The sequence below is a fragment of the Malus domestica genome, chromosome 15, assembly GCF_042453785.1.
Source record: "Malus domestica chromosome 15, GDT2T_hap1".
Classification (NCBI taxonomy): Eukaryota; Viridiplantae; Streptophyta; class Magnoliopsida; order Rosales; family Rosaceae; genus Malus; species Malus domestica.
In genome coordinates, this window is record NC_091675.1 from 436,056 (window position 1) to 455,508 (window position 19,453).

The window sequence follows — 19,453 nt, forward strand, 5'->3', positions numbered from 1 at the left end:
TCATACGTACGCTATAAATTAAAAATATAAGATTAATTCTTCTTTTCCTTTGTCAACTTCTTTATTTTTCTCTCTTTTATTGAGTTCCTAATTTTATGTACCGTGCTTTAAATTTGCACTAAACATGAATTTGAAGATTTAACTTTTGTAATATAGCACTATTAGTGGAAGACGAATTGATTTGGTTCGAAAAATCTCCTGATTGATTGTTTATATGTCATTGAGAATAGTCATAATTTATAAAGTTGGTGCAAAACACTATTTTTCTATTTGGTTGGGTTTAAATTTTCGGCAAATTTTTTATCACATAAATGCATCTTATCCTTCTACATGTACTTATTCATCTATCTCGCCCATGAACATCGTCAAAAATCGTTATATATAGCACTATGAAGAAGGGAAAAATAACCTTTTGATAAATTATTTAAAATGGAATGATTAATGTAAAAATTGTCTAATGATTGATTAGTTACTATATAATACGTGTTTTATTTGAAGATTTTGAATCGTTGTGCCATAAAAGGAGGTAAGGATCGGTCATAAAGATGTTACTGAGTATCGCAAAAGTGTAGCCATGCAGAAATGTTCAAACAAACAATCTAAAGCATGGTCACCACACGCACGTGACTAAGCCCTGGTTTGGTATTGAGGTGATTATGAAAAAAACTGGTATAAAAAAAAGCTTCCATATGTTTGGTAAATATTCAGCTTCAGTTTTTTTTTCACAATTTTGGGTGAAAAAAAGCCAAAAACAAGAAGTTGCAAAACCTAGCTTTGAAAAACCGATTTTTTTTCACATATATTTTACATAAAAGTTTATCAAACATTATAATACTGTTTTTTTTTTCAAAAGCATTTTTACAAAAAAAATTTACTAAACACTATGTTGCTTTATTTCAAAGTTACTTATTTTTACAGCACAGTAGAAACATTTTTTTTTTCAAAGTACAGCAATACCAAACAAGTCATAAATGAAGCAACACGCATTTGATGGCTCAAAAGATGAACATTAGTTTTGTGCTCGATTGGGCCTTTGCAATCAAGAAGTCCAACTGACCCATTTTTCAACGTCCTTCTTGATCAGAGACGACCTTAAATGTAAAGGAAAATTAATGAAAATGACTTGAAAACTTTGAGTTTTAATGATAAGGACAAAATAAAGGGTAAAGTGAATAGTACAAGGATTAACTTTTTAGTGTAAAAATGTGGTTTTTCATTAAAGTGAACAGTACCGAGAGCTTTTCGTTAAAGTATTCTAAATGTAAAGGATTGCATACGCCCCTCCTTTTTGTCACTCTCGTTATCAGTAGTGTATAACGAGGGAGTATGCGTCATGCGGCAAGTTATTTTCATTTTCCTTAGAGCTAAAATATTCTTCAACATTTTGGTTAAATATTTTCCCGTCTACTTATTAACGTATTTGTTTGCCGCTTTTATTTCATATATAAAATAGTGGGGATTGGTAGGGCAAAAATAGACGAATAAAAGGATAAATGCTTTTAAAAATTTTAACTGCAGGTCTCTTACTATTTTGTGCAAAACGTTAGACCGGCCAACAAAAGAAAAGATCAGTCACTTGTTCTTAATTAAATGTGTGATTAAAGAAAGAAATATAAAAAGAAGGCTATTTAGTACAACTGTCTAATGTTATTCTTCTTTCCTTGTAAATGAGAAATTTTAAGTTGATTCTCGTTAAAGATGAAGTCGAACCACATTAGTGTTAACTAGCATTTTGTGAGGTTAAACTCTCTTTCTTTCTCTCAATGTAAATAATATCATTTGTTTATAAAAAAAATAATATAAGGAGAAGGTCAGAGGAATTACTCCAACATGTTGTACGCGACAATTTATTATTTAACAACAGGACAATGAGTCCTTGACACAACCGTGCTCCGAGAGTTTCTCCACAACTTCTTGAGAGTTTCTCCACAACTTCTTGAGAGTTTCTCCACAACTTCTTGAGTCTTGACCCAACTTTTAAAACAAAAAAAAGACTCAACCAATTGACTAATTCAAAGAACATAAACTTGGCTTTGAATTTAACTCTCATGTCCTATACTTATAGACTTGGCTTATAAAAAAAAAAATTTATTTCCGAACACATTTTTATCGCTTTATTGACTTGGGATAATAAAACCTAAGAAATAAAGTGATGATTAACTATACGAGAGAGCACAATAGGAAACAATAGTCGGAGTAGACCCCAACACTCAAAAGCTCTAAAGTTTGGAAGGCATTCGAGCCTTAGCATCAGCAGCAGCAATGTCAATGACAAATCGGTACCTAACATCATTCTTTGCAACGCGGTCCAACGCCTCGTTGATTTTGTCCGGCGTTGTAAGCTCAATGTCGCACGTTATGTTGTGCTTCCCGCATAAATTCATCATCTCCCTTGTCTCACTAATTCCTCCTATCACACTTCCCTTCACTGCTCTCTTCCCTGTGTTACGTGCACGTCAATCCATTAATTACAGTGCCATTGCATGCATATATTCATTATTTTCTACAAAAATTGCAAATTAATAATCGTGTTTTGTTTAGTACGTACCAAATATCAGAGGAAATGAAGGCAATTCAAATGGCTGGTCCGGTGCACCCACAACCACCATAGTTCCATTCACTTTGAGCAGTTCTAAGATGGACCCAAGCGAGTGCTTAGCGGACACTGTATTTAATATGAAGTCGAGTGTCCTCTTCCCTTTCTGCAATCATCATCATTAACTTTAATTAATCCTTAATTAATTTATTCTAAAGGTTTACATAGAGAATAACAAAAAACAACACAAATTGAAGTAAAACCTGCAGTTGTTGAGGATCAGTGCTGACAAGGAAGTCGTCGGCACCCAAATGCTCTTTAGCCTCTTTCTCTTTGGCCGGAGAGGTGCTGATGACAGTGACATGGTGACCAAAGGCTTTCCCAAACTTCACTGCTACGTGTCCCAGACCTCCGAGGCCAACCACCCCGATCTTCTTCCCCGTTGTTTTGTGGAGCTTGTGGTCTTTCATGGGGGTGAACACCGTCACCCCCGCGCACAATAGCGGCGCTGTTGCATCCAACGGCAGATTCTCTGGTATGTGTACCACGTACCTTCATTGTAATACGTTCACGTTACTTAATCACATCACCAACTATTTTTATATATGCTAATTAATCATTGACTTATAGTTAAAACAGATTTAATTTGCTCTGCTTAGCTGGCGATGCTAGAGACCAAATTATTAAGCACGCTGAAAAAAATAAGTTAGAAGTTTAGGATTTGAGCTATTTTCCATCGGCAACTGCCAATTAGTTTAAGGGTTTATTCTGGTATTCAAGATGGTCTGCGCAAGTAAAGTCGAAGGGCCACATATGATCATCCAGATAAAATTATTCACATATATTAGAGTCTCGTGTCGATAAGTTAAAGAAACTTTGCATGAATTTATAACGATTCTCTGTTACGCTTTGCCTACACCCCAAAAACCTTATCGCAAAGTCAGATGCCCAGCTTTTCAATCTACTACTTTTGCAAAAAGGACAACCAGAAAGCGCCTCAAAACTCTGACAAAGAGGATCGGGGTGTTTATTTCTATCTAACTTGGTGAAGCACACCCCATCTTTTGAAGGTAGTAGGTTCGGAAATAGAGATAAAAACAGACAAGATAATTAATAAACTAAGGTGATTAATAAGCCTACCGAGTTTTTAAGAACATCAGTTAGTTACCTGTGATCTGCGACCAACATCTTGGAGTAGCCACCGTAGGTGATACTGCCGTCCCAGAAGATGCCGTTGTATGTAAACTGGAGCTGGTCGCAGTAGTTCTCTTGGGAGGATTTGCAGAACTCACACTCCAAACATGTCGCCGCCAAACACCCAACCCCGACTCTGTCTCCTTCCTTGAACTCCTTCACGTTGCTCCCAACTTTCGTGATCAGCCCTGTAATCTCATGCCTATATGTATAGTACCACCATACACAGAGTGTCATTAACATGTCTATTAACGACGATGTAAGGATGCTGTCGCAATAGTTCTCTTGAGAGAGATATGTATTATTAGTTACCCGGGAACTACGGGATACATGGTCATGCCCCAGTCATTCTTAGCAAAGTGGAGATCAGTGTGGCATATCCCACAGTACAAGACCTTTATGGTCACATCGTTGATCCCATTTTCTCTGTATTTGTATAGCATTTTGAAGATTAGTTGAACAACAATCGAATTAAAGAAGAAAATGAAAGTTATATAATTGTAATTATTATGCATATGTGTATATATATATGTACCTTCGTTTGAAGACGAAAGGAGTAATCTTGCCGGAGGGATCGTGAGCTGCCCATCCAGAAACTGTCTGTGTGTGATTTGGAGTCGTCTGAGCCATGACTAGCTATTAGAGTCAGATTGGCCTTTGGTCTTGGGATGCAGAAACTCACTCGGCACAACTCAATATATATAACAGTCCCACGCGACCCATGATCATGAGTCGCATGACTCTTGTAAATAATTCATCATTTGTTAATAACACAAAGTTATAGGAAATGACATCTGCAGCTGCAGGTGCTGTATCATTTCCTACTTGACTAGTTGACTTGACTCAACGGCTTCCCACTCTCTAAAAAGATTGACTATTAATACGCGGTTGGTGACAACAATATCCTAGTGCGAGCAACCTAACTTTTTTTTGTTTGGTCTAACTTTTCAATGTGAATTGAGCTTATTTTTCACAACCATGACGTGTTTTGTTTTTTATATCATTGAAGATGCTTGTGTTTTTTGTTTTTATTTAGCATTCGTGTTTTTATTTAAAAAATGTAATTTTTGTTTAATTTTGTATATGTTATAAAATTAATTATTTCAAAGAGAGTCGGGACATGACCGGCTAGAGAAGAGATCGACACTACACTACGTAGTTACTAATTGGGCAGGTGAATCTTCGTTGAATGCGCGATCGACACTACGACACTACACTACGTAGTTAATTTTGGAGATCCCTGGAGGACACGAGTCTAAACGCTATGTTGAATGCGCGATCGACATTACACTATGTAGTTACTAGCCGGGCAGGTGAATCTTCGTCAGGTTATTAAATTGAATATTGAATAGTTTTTTGAGCTAGATTTGTAAAATTATACATCAAGGCCCGTAACATTTGGTGGAATTTAGTATGTTAAAGCCCATATTTAGAAAAGTATGATGGCAAATAAGCCCAATAAATCCCAGATCAACGTTCCTTTATTTCATTTTTCATTTATCTTTTTTGTTTTTTTCTTGTCTGTATATTTGTTGTTATTGACAAGCTGGACAGATTATAAATTTGAAAGAGAAACCAACTCCAATAATATAAATAGTAATCAACATGATTAGACAGAAATTGAAATAAATTGCAATATTAGGGAACAAACCATTTATCCTTTTACCAAAAGGTATTTTTGATTTTTCTTTTTGATTTTTTTTTTATTTCTATAAAAAACCAAGAAGAAGAAAAAGTGGTCTCACAAATTTAAATAGGTTAAGTAAGAATTTAACTAATATGTAAGTTTAATGATATTTATCTTTTTGTTACAAGTAAGATATTTTAAATTTAAAACTCATAAATAGAGAATTCGTAACTAATATATTTTCCTGCGTCATCAATGTAAACATATTGTTGTATAATTTTTTTTTTTTTAAATTTCATAACCTAACCTAAAATGAGAATAACTCACCACCTACCCTAAAAAGAGAATAAAATCGTTGCATCCAGAATTGATTAAGACAATGTGCTTCCTTTACAATAAAATTTGAATCTTATCTCCATAAATTAGAGGAAAATAAAAATGGTTTCCTCACCTTAAGGCCTCGTTTGGCAGCTCGGACTGTACTGACTATTTCTGTCGGATAGGATAAATAGTCATTGGATAGTACTGGCTAAATTAATCGGGCGTTTAGTGCAGTATCGGATTAATGATCGTATTATTTATACTGTGTTTGGTATTATACCGGATAAGAGAAATCAAATTTAAAATAAAATTAAAAAAATTGAAATCATCTTTTTTTTTCCGCAAATCTCTCTGCACCCCCCAAACTCCCTCCCTCTCTCTCAGTCGTAGATCTCTCTGCACACCCCCCCCCCCAAACCCAGTTTGATGATTACTGGAAAAGAAAAAGAATAGAAAAAAACAAAGTTGTCAAATGCAGGAAGAACCCAGCAGCCACAAAGTTGTCCCAAATCTCTCCGTCCCACCCCCAAATCGCCCAAATCCATCAACAAAATCAGGGAACAATTAAGCTAAAAACTCATAAAACATCTCCAGTCCTATAATTCTCTACAATTCCTAGAGAAACCCAATTCGAAAAGTTAGCGTTTTGCAGCTCGAGTTCTGAGAATTCTGCAGAAAGAAAGAGTTGGGTTGCTGGGAGTGGCGGAGGAGATGTGGAGGTTCGGGGGTCGGTGTTATTGGGGAAGGAAGGAGCGGCGGAGCAATGGGGGGACGAAGGAGGGGGACGAAGTGAGCCAGGAGAGTGCTGCGAGAGAGAGGGGGACGAAGTGAGCGAGAGAGATGACCCGACTAAATTATACGGAGGTTTTGGTTGGAATAAAAAAGCGGGTGGGAGGAGTATAAAATGAGTGGGGCCGGATTAAATAATCCAGTGCTTATTTAATACGAAGTTCACCAAACATCTGTTTCGTACTATTAATACTATCCGGTGGTCTTATACGGCGTGCCAAACAAGGCCTAAAAGGTTTAGGAGAAGTCGACACAATCCAAATCAAATACCGCCGCTGATACCAAAATCACAGAGCAGAGGTTAAAACAGTAATTGTCGATTCAGAAAGAAGGACGGATATAAAAACGTAATAGAATAAACCGAAAGGGGGTTTTCAGTAATTGAGAGTGGTATCATAAGAAAACCTGTTAGATTTAGCTTTGTAGGCTCCAGTTTCCTTCGAGTTCTGAGAGAGAGAAAGCAGAGAGGAGAGAGAGAGAGGGAGGAGCACGGCGGAGAGTCACGCCGTTGGTTCTGAGTGTCGACGGTTGCTTGTGATTTGCACGTGCAAGATCCGTTTTAGCCTATCGAAATCCTGCATTCCGAAATTTCTAATTTCTTGAACCCAAAAACAATTCCTAAATCCTCTCCTTGAGTCTTTGCCAATCATCTTTTGTGAACTGATTAATTAATCAATTGTTTTTGTTTTGTTGTCTGATTAATTTATTGATTCCTTGTAAACTGATTAGTTTATATCCGTGCTCATAAATTGATCGGAGTTTAGTTTTTACTGCTGCAAACCCTAATTTGGAATGGCCATGGCTGCTGATTCTTCTGTCAATCACCACTCTCCGCGTGGCCCTGAATTTTCCACCGATGGTGGCGGCGGCGTTGTCGATAAGAGAAGTAGTTTACCCTCTCCGTGGGCGAAAGTTGTCCGAGGAGTTGAACTAGAGTCCGTCCAATCTCCGCCGTCCTTATCCTCATCGTTGTCCTCATTGGGCAACTTGGCAGTGGAGCAAACCCCTTTTTCAGATTGCTCTCAATCCTCCAAAGCTGCTCGTTCTTCGCCGCCTCCGCATACGCCGGATGGTTTTTCAGCTGCTGACAGTCCCAATGGCCATAACAGCAATGCCGGTCGGCCAAAGAAGCCGGCTTGGAACAAGCCCTCCAACAGCGTAGTTGAGGTTAGTCCTGTAACTGTAATGGATGCTTCTTCTTGGCCTGCTTTATCCGAGTCGGCTAGGGCTTCACCTAAATTACCAGCTGATCCCTCTCCAAAGAATGTCTCCGAAACAATTGTCAACCAAGAATCAGTCCCTGTTTCCCAGGTTTGTTCACTATCACCTTCGTTTTTCCTTTTTTTATTTGTTTTGCTGCTGAAAAATATTAAGAAAAGGGAAAGAATGAATTGTTTAAATTTTGGGTAACCATTAATCAATTACTTACCTAATTAATCCAAACAGTTGTGCGGATTTTTGTTTCGTCAGGTGCCAAAAATTGATGAAATAACTTAGATTCAGAAAGCTACTAACACATTATCTTGCATTTTCTCTCAAACCAGTGTAAAAGTTATCATATTTTCCTGAGTGGGATATTATTCTAACTTTTTAAGTACTGATAGTCATTCTATATGCACGATTGATCTTGTGTGTGGTTGATAGGGACCTGTTATAGCACATTCACCCAACTCCAAAAGACATCCTGCTAATAGTGCAAATCAGAATTCCACATCGAATCATGCACAAGCTCGGCAAAGATCAATTAAGCGTGGTGGCGGTGGCAACAATGGGGGTGGGCATGCACATAGTGGTTTCGGACACCCTGTCACCCCGCCACCACCACCACCATTCCCTGTTTTCCCTATTCTTCCTAATGGGTATGGTAATCTGGTACCAGCAATACCAGATCCTTCTCCACGAGATCCTTCATTCCGGGGCAGCAATTGGGATGCTAGACCAGTTGGTGGCTTTGTGCCGCAACCACACCCAGTAAACGACCATCGGAATACTCGTAGGGGAAATTTTGGACCGCGCCCACGTGGAGATGGTCACTACCACAATAATCATGGAGGCAAACGTGACCAGGATCGTGGAAACTATATGAATCCCAGGGATGTCCATATGCATCAGCATAGAGCCCCTCCAATGGCTCTGGTAAGGCCATTACCACCAAATAATGCTGCATTCCCGCCCCAGCCTGCAAGACCCTTTGCAAACCCCATGGGTTTTCCTGGTGAGTATACTATTTTAATACAGTTTTATTATTTTTTATTTTATTTTTTATATGTTTGGAAGTATAACTTATGTCTCTGTTCTTTCCAGAGTTTGTGTATATCCCTGCATTGCCCTTGGAGCCCATTCGAGGCATGCCACCGTTCATTTCTCAACCACCACATCCTGCAATGTTTTATCCTGTTGCAGAATCTCCTCTACCTTCATTGATAATCAACCAAATAGATTATTACTTCAGGTACATTTAATTCCCATCCTTCATTGATTCACAATTTGTTAGCTGTATGAACAAATTCCTCAGTATCTTGAGAATTAACTGCCCAAGTTGTTTTCTTTGTTACTACAGTGATGCTAATTTAATAAAAGACGACTTTCTACGGTCCAACATGGATGCTCAGGGTTGGATTCCTATATCTCTAATAGCAAGCTTTCCTCGGGTATGTTATATATGTTGTTATTTATGTTTTTTATTTTTGGTAACTTGGGTATGTTATTTATGATTGATTAAGCACATTTTGCTCTCTTTGGGACATATATTATCGCAATAGTTCTCTATGTATAACATGATGAAACATTTAAATTTTCAAAAGACGTTTTAGTCTATAAAGTTAAAAACTGACTTCTCGTTGTGCGACAATGATTAATCATTTGTAATATGTTCATGATATGTTACACATGATTTCAGAATAAAAGCTTCGCCAAGTTAGGTATTATAACAAACATTACACAAATTGCATAACATTTAGCTTTTCTGTTCATTGCCTTCCCTCTTGTGAAGTTTACATTCAGATGATTCTCTGCCTGAATCAATGCCATTAAAAATTTGTATGACAGGAATAAGTTAGGATTATTTGTTTTCTTGGTATTTTTGTTCCCTTGAAGATTTGATATTTGCTAGGAAATGACTTTATTGAATGGAGAAAATCCTGTAGGCGGAGAGCACGGTGATTGGTACTTTCTAAATGAATGGGGAATGCGTAGAAACAAAAAATAACTGAAAACACAGAGAAAATTAGAGCCTATGCGACTTTTAGTTTGAAACCCCCAGGAGCGTACGTATCTCCATTGAGCTTATTTATTCGATGTTAATGCTTTCCTTGTCATCTTTGGCTACTTCAGTCAACTTTTGTTTCTTAAAAAAAATTATCCTTGTCCCTTTAAGTATCATTCATCCTCACTTGATGTTTTATTATTGTAGGTCAAGAGTTTGACAACCAATATCCAATTAATACTCGATTCCTTAAGAGGTTCCAGTAATGTTGAAGTACAGGTGAATTCCTTTAATATTTGCTGTTTTATTAAACATGCATTGTATTTTTTAAAAACATGTCCTACTGAAGAAAACTGATATATGTTTAGATTGTGAAATGAGGTATCTTCCGCCTTGTTGCTCAAAGGAAAAGATGACCTTTTGGCTCATTATAATGCCGACCAAATGAAACGACTTACATTAGGAACCAGTATTTTTTGTAAGGAAACTAAAACAATTGTGCTGCCAATTTGTTGTTTTGGTCTAACAATTATGATTGTGACAGGATGATAAGGTGAGGAGGCGTAATGAATGGACCAAATGGATATCAACTGCTGGTCAGCTTCCACCTGAGTCAGGTTCACCATCCACACTATCCTCCAGTGTATTAAGTGATAACACACTTGCAAATTCTTTTGGAAAGATGACTGTGGAAGGACCTAGCCAAAATAGTATGACATGTAAGCCAGATCCAAACTCTGTCGCTATTCCAGAGAGTTGTTCAACTGAGTCAACTAGCCAATCACAACTTCCTAATGGGGATGTTACTCAAACCGATCATTGAAGTCGAAGTAGATGTTTATCACTAAAAGGATTCAAGCAAAATCATGGAGACAAAGTGCACTTCCAATTTTGAAGGGTTTGCTAAGGTAATGGGGGAAGGGAGGTAGCTGTATAGCCTATACCGAGGGCATGCAAATTCTTTTCTTTATAAATCTGTTACTTTGCTTAGTTTTGGCATGTTTTTGAGGCTAGTACAGGAAACAAATAAGAAAATAACGATAAATTATTCTTCGATTGAGAAGAAGAAAGAGAAGAAGATGAAGAGAATCGAGCAAAGGAGAATCTGGAGGTCATTGGTTTGTATAGTTTGGATTTGGTGTGAATGTTTGTGGGTTTATTTTTTGGCGCGCATGACTCCACTTATAGAGTAGAGGTGTGATTTGAGCTGCAGTGCACTCTCTGTTTGTTTTCCACCAAAGGATGGTTAGACCTTTTGCTTGAATTTTCACAATTTTGTACTCCACTTATGTAACTTTTGCCCATCTTTATTTCTTTTCTTCTCCTTTTAAGTTTATTTCTTGTCAGATAAGTATGTTTCAGATTCTATCATATATGCACTTAAGTATTCATATATGTTTGTTTTAGGTTTCTTTTTCAAGATTTCTCAAATGATAAACGTTGATGGGGCTTCCTAATCGAATTGCAATGTCACATAGAAACTTGCACATGACATTGCATTTTAGGACCGTGAAACCACAGTAGTGGTGAAACTCTTTCATTTAAGTCCTTCCTCATTTCCTGGTTAGGGACCCATGTCACGTTCTCATTACTGGTTAAACTTTTGGGATCCTTTTCGTTTTTAATTTTTTCAACACACCATGAAATTGAGGGCTGAAGCTTTCTAACGCATCTGGATCCAATTGCATGTGTATATATCATGGTTTGTCAATGTGCATGAACATTTGGTACCTGACTAACACCACCATTACTGTTTCTATTCGACAAGCATTGTATGTTATTTAAAGACTGAAGACCCTTCTCAGTCCTCAACTCAGAATAAGCAGATCAATGGAAAATGAAATATCGATGTCATATATCAATAGCATATTGATACTACAACAACAACAAAGCCTTTTCCCACTAAGTGGGGTCGGCTATATGAATCCTAGAACGCCATTGCGCTCGGTTTTGTGTCATGTCCTCCGTTAGATCCAAGTAATCAAGTCTTTTCTTAGGGTCTCTTCCAAAGTTTTCCTAGGTCTTCCTCTACCCCTTCGGCCCTGAACTTCTGTCCCGTAGTCACATTTTCGAACCGGAGCGTCAGTAGGCCTTCTTTGCACATGTCCAAACCACCGGAACCGATTTTCTCTCATATTTCCTTCAATTTTGGCTACTCCTACTTTACCTTGGATATCCTCATTCCCAATCTTATCCTTTCTCGTGTGCCTATACATCCCACGAAGCATCCTCATCTCCGCTACACCCATTTTGTGTACGTGTTGATGCTTCACCGCCCAACATTCTGTGCCATACAACATCGTTGGCCTTATTGCCGTCCTATAAAATTTTTCCTTGAGCTTCAGTGGCCTACGACGATCACACAACACGCCGGATACACTCTTACACTTCATCCATCCAACTTGTATTCTATGGTTGAGATCTCCAGCTAATTCTCCGTTCTCTTGCAAGATAGATCCTAGGTAGCGAAAACGGTCACTTTTTGTGATCTTCGCTAGATTGCTCCGGTCATTAGTGTGGATAAGTATATAAATGGATAGAGATAGGAAAGCAAACACAAGATGTACGTGATTCACCCAGATTGGCTACGTCCACGGAATAGAGGAGGGTTTACACAAGTACATAGGTTCAAGCTCTCCTTTAGGGAGTACAAGTGAATGATTTAGTACAAATGACTTTAGGAAATATTGTGGGAGAATGATCTCGTAACCACGAAACTTCTAAGTCCCGGAGTGTGATATCGGCTTGACTTTCCTTATCTGTCTCATAGGTAGATGTGGAATCTTCTCTGGAAGTACTCTTCCTCCATCCAGGGGTGGTATCTGTAACTGGTGGAGATGCACAAGGTAATGTATCAATGTCACTTGAAGCTTACTTGTAGTTTCAGGCTTGGTCAAGCGCGATACAAACCATGTAGTAGGAGTCCCCCAAGTCGCCGAGCTAGGGGATCTGCTGAAAGAGGTAACAGACAAGGTAAGCAATCAGAGCTCCGGCTGATTGTTCACATTCTCCCTATCTTGCAGGCAGCATGAAGGATAAAGAGAAGAAAAATGAGAAAAGATGATATGGGATACTTTTGCTTTTGAAGAAGTAACTTTCCACAGGCTTATTCTTGAACTGGGCTGGAGGGTTTTCTGGTTTCCTCCAAAGTATAAGGCCGACTGAAGAATTTGAGGGTCAAAACAAGTCCATCAAATCTAGAGTACGTTCGACCCTGCTGATATGGGATACTTTTGCTTTTGACAGAGTAGTGGATGTATCGGCACGTGTGCTGTTACGCTTGTCTCCACATGCTTCCTTGTATCCTTCTCACTTGCCCTATCTGTTCCTCAGGCAGATGCGGTATCTTCCTTGGGAGCATAAGATGTTGAAGATGAGTACTCGAGAGCAATGCCAGGGTAAGGGGTTCCACGCAGTCAGTTCCTGGCTGGAAGCTTGATTCCAAGTGCTGACTGATTGCTCTCTTTCTCCTTGTCTTGCAGGTAAGAACAAGGCCAAAGGAAAAGACAGGGAAAAAGCATGATATGAGATACTCTTGCTTTTAACCCTGATGATATGAGATATTCTTGCTCTAGTATAGCTTGTTTACAGAGGTATTATCGGGGGGAAAGAAAGCTGAATATTTCGAAAGGCTTCGTTGGGAGTGCCCTCTCAGATAAGAGGAAGGGTTGAGCATTTTTGCAGGTCTGCCTGTCCGTTGGGGATGGAGGTCGACATATATAGAAGTCTCCCTAACATCAAGTAATAATGCTATTCCTTTACCCTGCTTGGTCATAGCACGGTAGTGGGAGCTGCCAACTTCACAAGTTTTAACTCTGTCAGAGCACTTTGAAAAAGTGGTCTGTGGTATCTGGAAAGCTGATGTTGCGTGTGAAGATTACAGACAAGCTTTATCCAAGGAGATCCGGCTCTTGAAGTTGGGAAAGTGGTGCCTCTTCGGTTTTCGAACAAGCAATCCTGTCAGGGATCTGGCTCTCGAGATTCGGAGAACGATGCCTCTTCGATTTTTGAGAAAGCAATCATGCTGGGGGTCTGGCTCTCGAGATTCGGAGAACGGTGTCTTCGATTTTTGAGAAAGTAATCATGTTGGGAGTTGGGAGTGTTTTCTCGAATATGAGTAAAGGTTGGGCATGTTTGCTAGTCTACCTTGCCACGAAGCACAGAGGTTGACACACAGGGACTTTCCAATTATCCAGCAGTGGTACTGTTCCTTTACCTTCTCTTCGATTTTTGAGAAAGTAATCATGTTAGGAGTCTGACTCTCGAGATTCGGAGGGCGGTGCCTCTTCGATTTTGGAGCAAGCAATCTTGTTGGGGGTGTTTTCTCGAATGTGAGTAAAGGTTGGGTATGTTTGCTAGTCTACCTTGCCACGAAGCACAGAGGATGACACACAGGGACTTTCAAATTATCCAGCAGTGGTACTGTTCCTTTACCCTCTCTTCGATTTTTGAGAAAGTAATCATGTTGGGAGTCTGGCTCTCGAGATTCGGAGGGCGATGCCTCTTTGATTTTGGGGCAAGCAATCTTGTTGGGAGTGTTTTCTCGAATGTGAGTAAAGGTTGGGCATGTTTGCTAGTCTACCTTGCCATGAAGCACAGAGGTTGACACACCGGGACTTTCCAATTATCCAACAGTGGTACTGTTCCTTTACCCTTGTGGGTAATAATATGGTAGCTAGGCCGTCAAAATTTATGTGTCTAAACTTTGTTAGTGTTGTTTCTTTGCTATTCTTTTACCCTTCTTGGTCAGAGCGATGTAGTGAGAGTTGCAAGCTTCACGTGTCTCGACTTTGTCAGAGAACTTTGGCAAAGTTATATGTGGTACCCATGAGCTACTGTTGCGTGTGGGAAGTGGGTGATTGAACAGTACGATTCCTGTGCTTTCTACTTCGCCAGAAATCTTCGATAGAATGCCCATAATTTCCGCAAAGCTGAGTGTGCGTGTGACAGGTGCTGACAAGGCTGGAAAAGTAGTCTCAACTTTGTCAGAGAACTTTGGCAAAGTTATATGTGGTACCCATGAGCTACTGTTGCGTGTGGGAAGTGGGTGATTGAACAGTACGATTCATGTGCTTTCTACTTCGCCAGAAATCTTCGACAGAATGCCCATAATTTCCGCAAAACTGAGTGTGCGTGTGACAGGTGCTGACAAGGCTGGAAAAGTAGGTGCCTCTTCGATTTCTGAGATTGACCCTCGTGGTCTCTGAGCAGCCCAGCTTTTGAGAAAGCAAACCTCTTCGATTTCTGAGATCGGCCCTCGTGGTCTCTGAGCAGCCCAGCTTTTGAGAAAGCAAACCTCTTCGATTTCTGAGATCGGCCCTCGTGGTCTCTGAGCAGCCCAGCTTTTGAGAAAGCAAACCTCTTCGATTTCTGAGATCGGCCTTCGTGGTCTTTGAGCAGCCCAGCTTTTGAGAAAGCAAACGCCTCTTCGATTTCTGAGATCGACCCTCGTGGTCTCTGAGCAGCCCAGCTTTTGAGAAAGCAAACGCCTCTTCGATTTCTGAAGCTTCGTCGAGTGCAGATTTTTATAGAGGCTGACATTAAGTTCCAAAGCACACTTGAATATCCACCAGTAGAAGCTCCATTCTTGCACTTCTAAGATCTTGATTTGTCCGACCTCTTCTCTTTTCTACACCTCTGAAAATGTTTGGCCCCTCTGACCGTCGTTTTGACTTGAACCTTGTTGAAGAGGCAGCCCCGCCTTCTCCAGACAACATATGGCGCCCATCCTTCGTCTCCCCTACTGGTCCTCTTACCGTTGGGGATTCCGTGATGAAGAATGATATGACCGCTGCGGTAGTGGCCAGGAACCTTCTCACTCCCAAAGATAACAGACTACTTTCCAAACGGTCTGATGAGTTGGCTGTTAAGGATTCTCTGGCTCTTAGTGTTCAGTGTGCAGGTTCTGTGTCTAATATGGCCCAACGCCTATTTGCTCGAACCCGCCAAGTTGAATCATTGGCGGCTGAAGTGATGAGTCTCAAACAGGAGATTAGAGGGCTCAAGCATGAGAATAAACAGTTGCACCGGCTCGCACATGACTATGCTACAAACATGAAGAGGAAGCTTGACCAGATGAAGGAATCTGATGGTCAGGTTTTACTTGATCATCAGAGATTTGTGGGTTTGTTCCAAAGGCATTTATTGCCTTCGTCTTCTGGGGCTGTACCGCGTAATGAAGCTCCAAATGATCAACCTCTGATGCCTCCTCCTTCTAGGGTTCTGTCCAGTACTGAGGCTCCGAATGATCCCCCTCCGGTGCCTTCTCTTTCTGGGGCTCTACCGACTGCCGAGACTTCTCCTAAGCAACCTTTGTGAAGGCTCCCTCTTGTTTGTTTATTTTGACTCAAGTATATGTACATATTTGTAATTTATCGGGGATATCAATAAATAAGCTTTCCTTCATTTCAGCGTATTGTGTTAAATCACCAAAGCCTTTTTCGCTAAGTTCTTTGAATTTTCTTTTGTTGAAGCTTGTATGTTGGAGCTTTGTGAGTGGAGCATGTAGGTTGAGGTAGTGTTCCCTTAATTTCCCGAGCGAGGACAACTTCTCGGTTGGAGACTTGGAAAATCCAAGTCACTGAGTGGGATCGGCTATATGAATCTTAGAACGCCATTGTGTTCTGTCCTGTGTCATGTCCTCCGTTAGATCCAAGTACTCTAAGTCTTTTCTTAGGGTCTCTCTCAAAGTTTTCCTGGGTCTTCCTCTACCCCTTCGGCCCTGAACCTCTGTCCCATAGTCGCATCTTCTAATTGGAGCGTCAGTCAATAGCATATTGATACTACAAAAGAATATTTAAGTCAGAAGTATTTTCGTCAAAGAGGGCTAGTGATATTTAGATTTTAAAAGGAGGGCTGTTTTAGATTGTAATTCAAGCCAATTTCCATAGATAAAGTACGTGATGATTCTTTTTGGAGGAAAAGGATCATCGCCGGATCTTTTCATACGGATTTTAGGAATCTCGTGATCTTATCCGTTCATTGTATATCGTGTGGTCAGAAATCATTTCAAAATTTGAAATTAAATATTAATAGTACTTAACGAAAACTGATCGCACGATATACAAATGGATAAGATCACGGGATCATTTTCCCTTTATGAAGTCACGATAGCAACTTCCATGTATAAAAGTTATCCCCACGCAAGAGAAGTGGGCCAACATAGCATTGAAGTTACCCGTCAAATAGAAGACACTGAGAGAGAGGGCTTTATTGAAGTATTCTACCTCCTCCCCGGCATATAAAGATATCCTTCCACTGCCCTAAATTTTCCGGCTTCATCCATCTTCACCCCGCGAGTGATTCTATAAAACATGATTTCCACAACTACAAGTAGCTGTAGCACAAAGTCCATGGAAGATGTTTGGAAAGACATTAGCCTGGCGTCTCTTTCTCGTAACGCCAGCGACAACACCACCACCTCCACTCACCACCCCACTGCCGCTGCTTTTCGGGGCATCACGTTTCAAGATTTCTTGGCTTCTACTAGTACTACTTCCTCCAACATCGACCCACCACCACCCGCTGCCGCTAGTACTGTTCTACGCTTGAATTGTGGGACTCGATCTGATCTTAAACAGCATTTACTTGAAACCACTAGTGCTACTATCACTGGTCCTGCTCTATTGAAACCAAACCCAATTACTCGTCCTACTAGTACTAGTGTTACTACTACTACTACTAGGCCCAATTCTTTGAATAATCCCTCTTCAGTCTTCCCTTCTTGCTGCAAGAAAAGGGCTCTAGATGATCATGATCAAAATCGCGAGGATCATCACAACTCCACTAATGGCCGCCATAAGCGCATGATGAAGAATCGAGAGTCCGCTGCTCGCTCCAGAGCCCGAAAGCAGGAACCTTTCTGTCCATCTATTTCATTACTGATCGTGTGCTCTTACACTACTACTTTTGTTTTGTTTGGTTCGTGAATATATAGCATACTTTTGGAATTTGGATGCAGGCTTATACAAATGAGTTGGAGATTGAAATTGCACAGCTGCGGGAGGAAAATGCCAGGCTCAAGAGACAGCTGCAAGCAAAGTCGATGATCAATTCAGTATGTTTTTGCTTTCCTTTCAGCGTAGATTATAACTCGTATATATAAAAATAAATAAAGGAAAAATTAGTATCCGGTCCCTAGTTCTTACTGTTCATTGACTAAGACCTTATTAGTTCTCAAATTTTGATTCAAGTCCTTATCATTAATGTGATAATGAATTTACATGTTTATTATATAATTTTTAATATAAAAATTAGTAATTAATTTAGGGTTTAATACTCACACCTTTATTAAACTTCTAATTAATTTTCAATTCAAACATTTCCAAAATAATAAAAAATTAAATTAAATTAAGTTTGTACCTATTAGTTTTTTTTATATATATAAAAAGATTCTCAATTTTTTTTAATCTTAAATGTACCCATTCATATAATTTTTCAATTTTTTTTAATCTTAAATGTACCCATTCTCAAATATATCAATTTGTTATATGTAAAATGTACCCTTTTTTTAATATAAAATCCATTCAAATTTTTTAATCCATGTTTAAACTTATATGGGTACATTCTTTTTCGTTGATTTGAGAATGTATCAATGTTTTGGTACAATAACTTTTTTTGTTAATTTTGGTTAATGTACCCATGCATATATGTGTATATATACACACACACACACAATATAATAGAGAGTATAATTTATATTTTATTATTTTTAATCCCATAAATTATGGGTTTTATTTAAAATCTTATTAATATAAACAATTACAAATTTCAATTTTTAATTTTTAATTTAAAAATATAGTAACTTACATTATTACATTAATGTTAGGGACCTCAATAAAAAACTAAAAACTAACAAAGTTTCAATAAAAGAATATTGATAGTTAGGGACCGCATCCAAAGTGTCCCATAAATAAATAAATAGGCTGATTGGTTTTTCTGTGATTGCAGTCCTGCTTGGCTCCCTCTACCCTTGCTCAGCGGCTGCTTCCAAAAAGGCAAACCCTGTTCAGAACTTCAACAGCTCCATTTTGATCAGTTAAGGCAACCTCAAACTGCATGAAACAACCATTCCTTCCCTCCTATATGTAAAATGTTATGCCTTTCTTTTCTCTTTCATTCGCCTCCACCTTAACCTTATGCTTATCAGAAGAAATTAAAATAGTTTTGTTGAGAATGCGAATCCAATGTCGGAAGTTAAGGACTTTGCATGTGAATTGGACTACTTTCATATTACTAATTGATTTTATAGTGAAATCTTAACTTTTTCTAAACGTTTCGATAAGCTTAACTTCTCGTATGTTAGTATTTTCTTTATCGCATTGTGTTTGTAGCATTATTCTTGTGCGATCGAGGGAGAGGGAGGAGTGGGTAGGGAACAGGTAAAATGCATGCTTCCAAACGAAAGCCATTTGCCACATATTGGTTAATCTATAATACTAGATGGGACATGTTTGGCTAATAATTAAAGTCATCGTATTTCCTAACCTTATCTCTCTCTCTCTCTCTCTCTCTCTCTCAAACTTCTTCTGTCTTCTTCAACTGAAATTTTTTTCTAGTTTCTATGGCAACTTTTGGAATTTTGCTCGGTAATTTTATGTTTGTCCTGCAAAATCCATGCATGTTTAATGTAAGCAATGTCGCACTAAATCAATGGTTTTACCGGTTACATTAAAACACTTAAAACGATATATAGAATTTCATATTTATACAAATTATATGATGTAAATAACGGTAAACTTTTGAAATGGTGTTACACAACTCAATATCGAGTCATGTAACA

General features: G+C 38.9%; 2 protein-coding genes and 1 long non-coding RNA gene across 3 annotated transcripts; 2 read left to right on the forward strand and 1 right to left on the reverse strand.

The window, feature by feature from the left end:
* Positions 1–1,820: 1,820 nt before the first annotated feature.
* LOC103423450 (probable cinnamyl alcohol dehydrogenase 6) lies at positions 1,821–4,528 on the reverse strand. The gene is made up of 6 exons (XM_008361535.4): positions 4,266–4,528; positions 4,043–4,156; positions 3,705–3,932; positions 2,800–3,088; positions 2,549–2,702; positions 1,821–2,440 (listed from the first exon to the last, which is right to left on the reverse strand). The coding sequence occupies exons 1-6, from the start codon at positions 4,358–4,360 to the stop codon at positions 2,220–2,222; spliced, it is 1,101 nt and encodes a 366-aa protein (XP_008359757.1). The 5' UTR covers positions 4,361–4,528; the 3' UTR covers positions 1,821–2,219.
* Positions 4,529–6,706: 2,178 nt separating this feature from the next.
* LOC103423449 (la-related protein 1C-like) lies at positions 6,707–11,003 on the forward strand. The gene is made up of 6 exons (XM_008361534.3): positions 6,707–7,778; positions 8,112–8,682; positions 8,772–8,919; positions 9,028–9,118; positions 9,880–9,951; positions 10,217–11,003. The coding sequence occupies exons 1-6, from the start codon at positions 7,260–7,262 to the stop codon at positions 10,493–10,495; spliced, it is 1,680 nt and encodes a 559-aa protein (XP_008359756.1). The 5' UTR covers positions 6,707–7,259; the 3' UTR covers positions 10,496–11,003.
* Positions 11,004–16,884: 5,881 nt separating this feature from the next.
* Positions 16,885–18,944, forward strand: LOC114821277 (uncharacterized). The gene is made up of 2 exons (XR_011576212.1): positions 16,885–17,728; positions 18,622–18,944. It is a non-coding gene; the product is annotated as an uncharacterized lncRNA (long non-coding RNA).
* The last annotated feature ends 509 nt before the right edge of the window (positions 18,945–19,453 follow it).

Bases quoted from the DNA above. Each gene is read 5' to 3' on its own strand.
- LOC103423450 (XM_008361535.4), bottom strand. From the start codon at position 4,360: ATGGCTCAGACGACTCCAAATCACACACAGACAGTTTCTGGATGGGCA. The intron at 2,703-2,799 runs GTTTTACTTCAA...TGATGATTGCAG, and splicing joins CTGATCCTCAACAACTGCAG to AAAGGGAAGAGGACACTCGA. The intron at 2,441-2,548 runs GTACGTACTAAA...CACGTAACACAG, and splicing joins TTCATTTCCTCTGATATTTG to GGAAGAGAGCAGTGAAGGGA.
- LOC103423449 (XM_008361534.3), top strand. From the start codon at position 7,260: ATGGCCATGGCTGCTGATTCTTCTGTCAATCACCACTCTCCGCGTGGC. The intron at 7,779-8,111 runs GTTTGTTCACTA...TGTGGTTGATAG, and splicing joins AATCAGTCCCTGTTTCCCAG to GGACCTGTTATAGCACATTC. The intron at 8,683-8,771 runs GTGAGTATACTA...TGTTCTTTCCAG, and splicing joins AAACCCCATGGGTTTTCCTG to AGTTTGTGTATATCCCTGCA.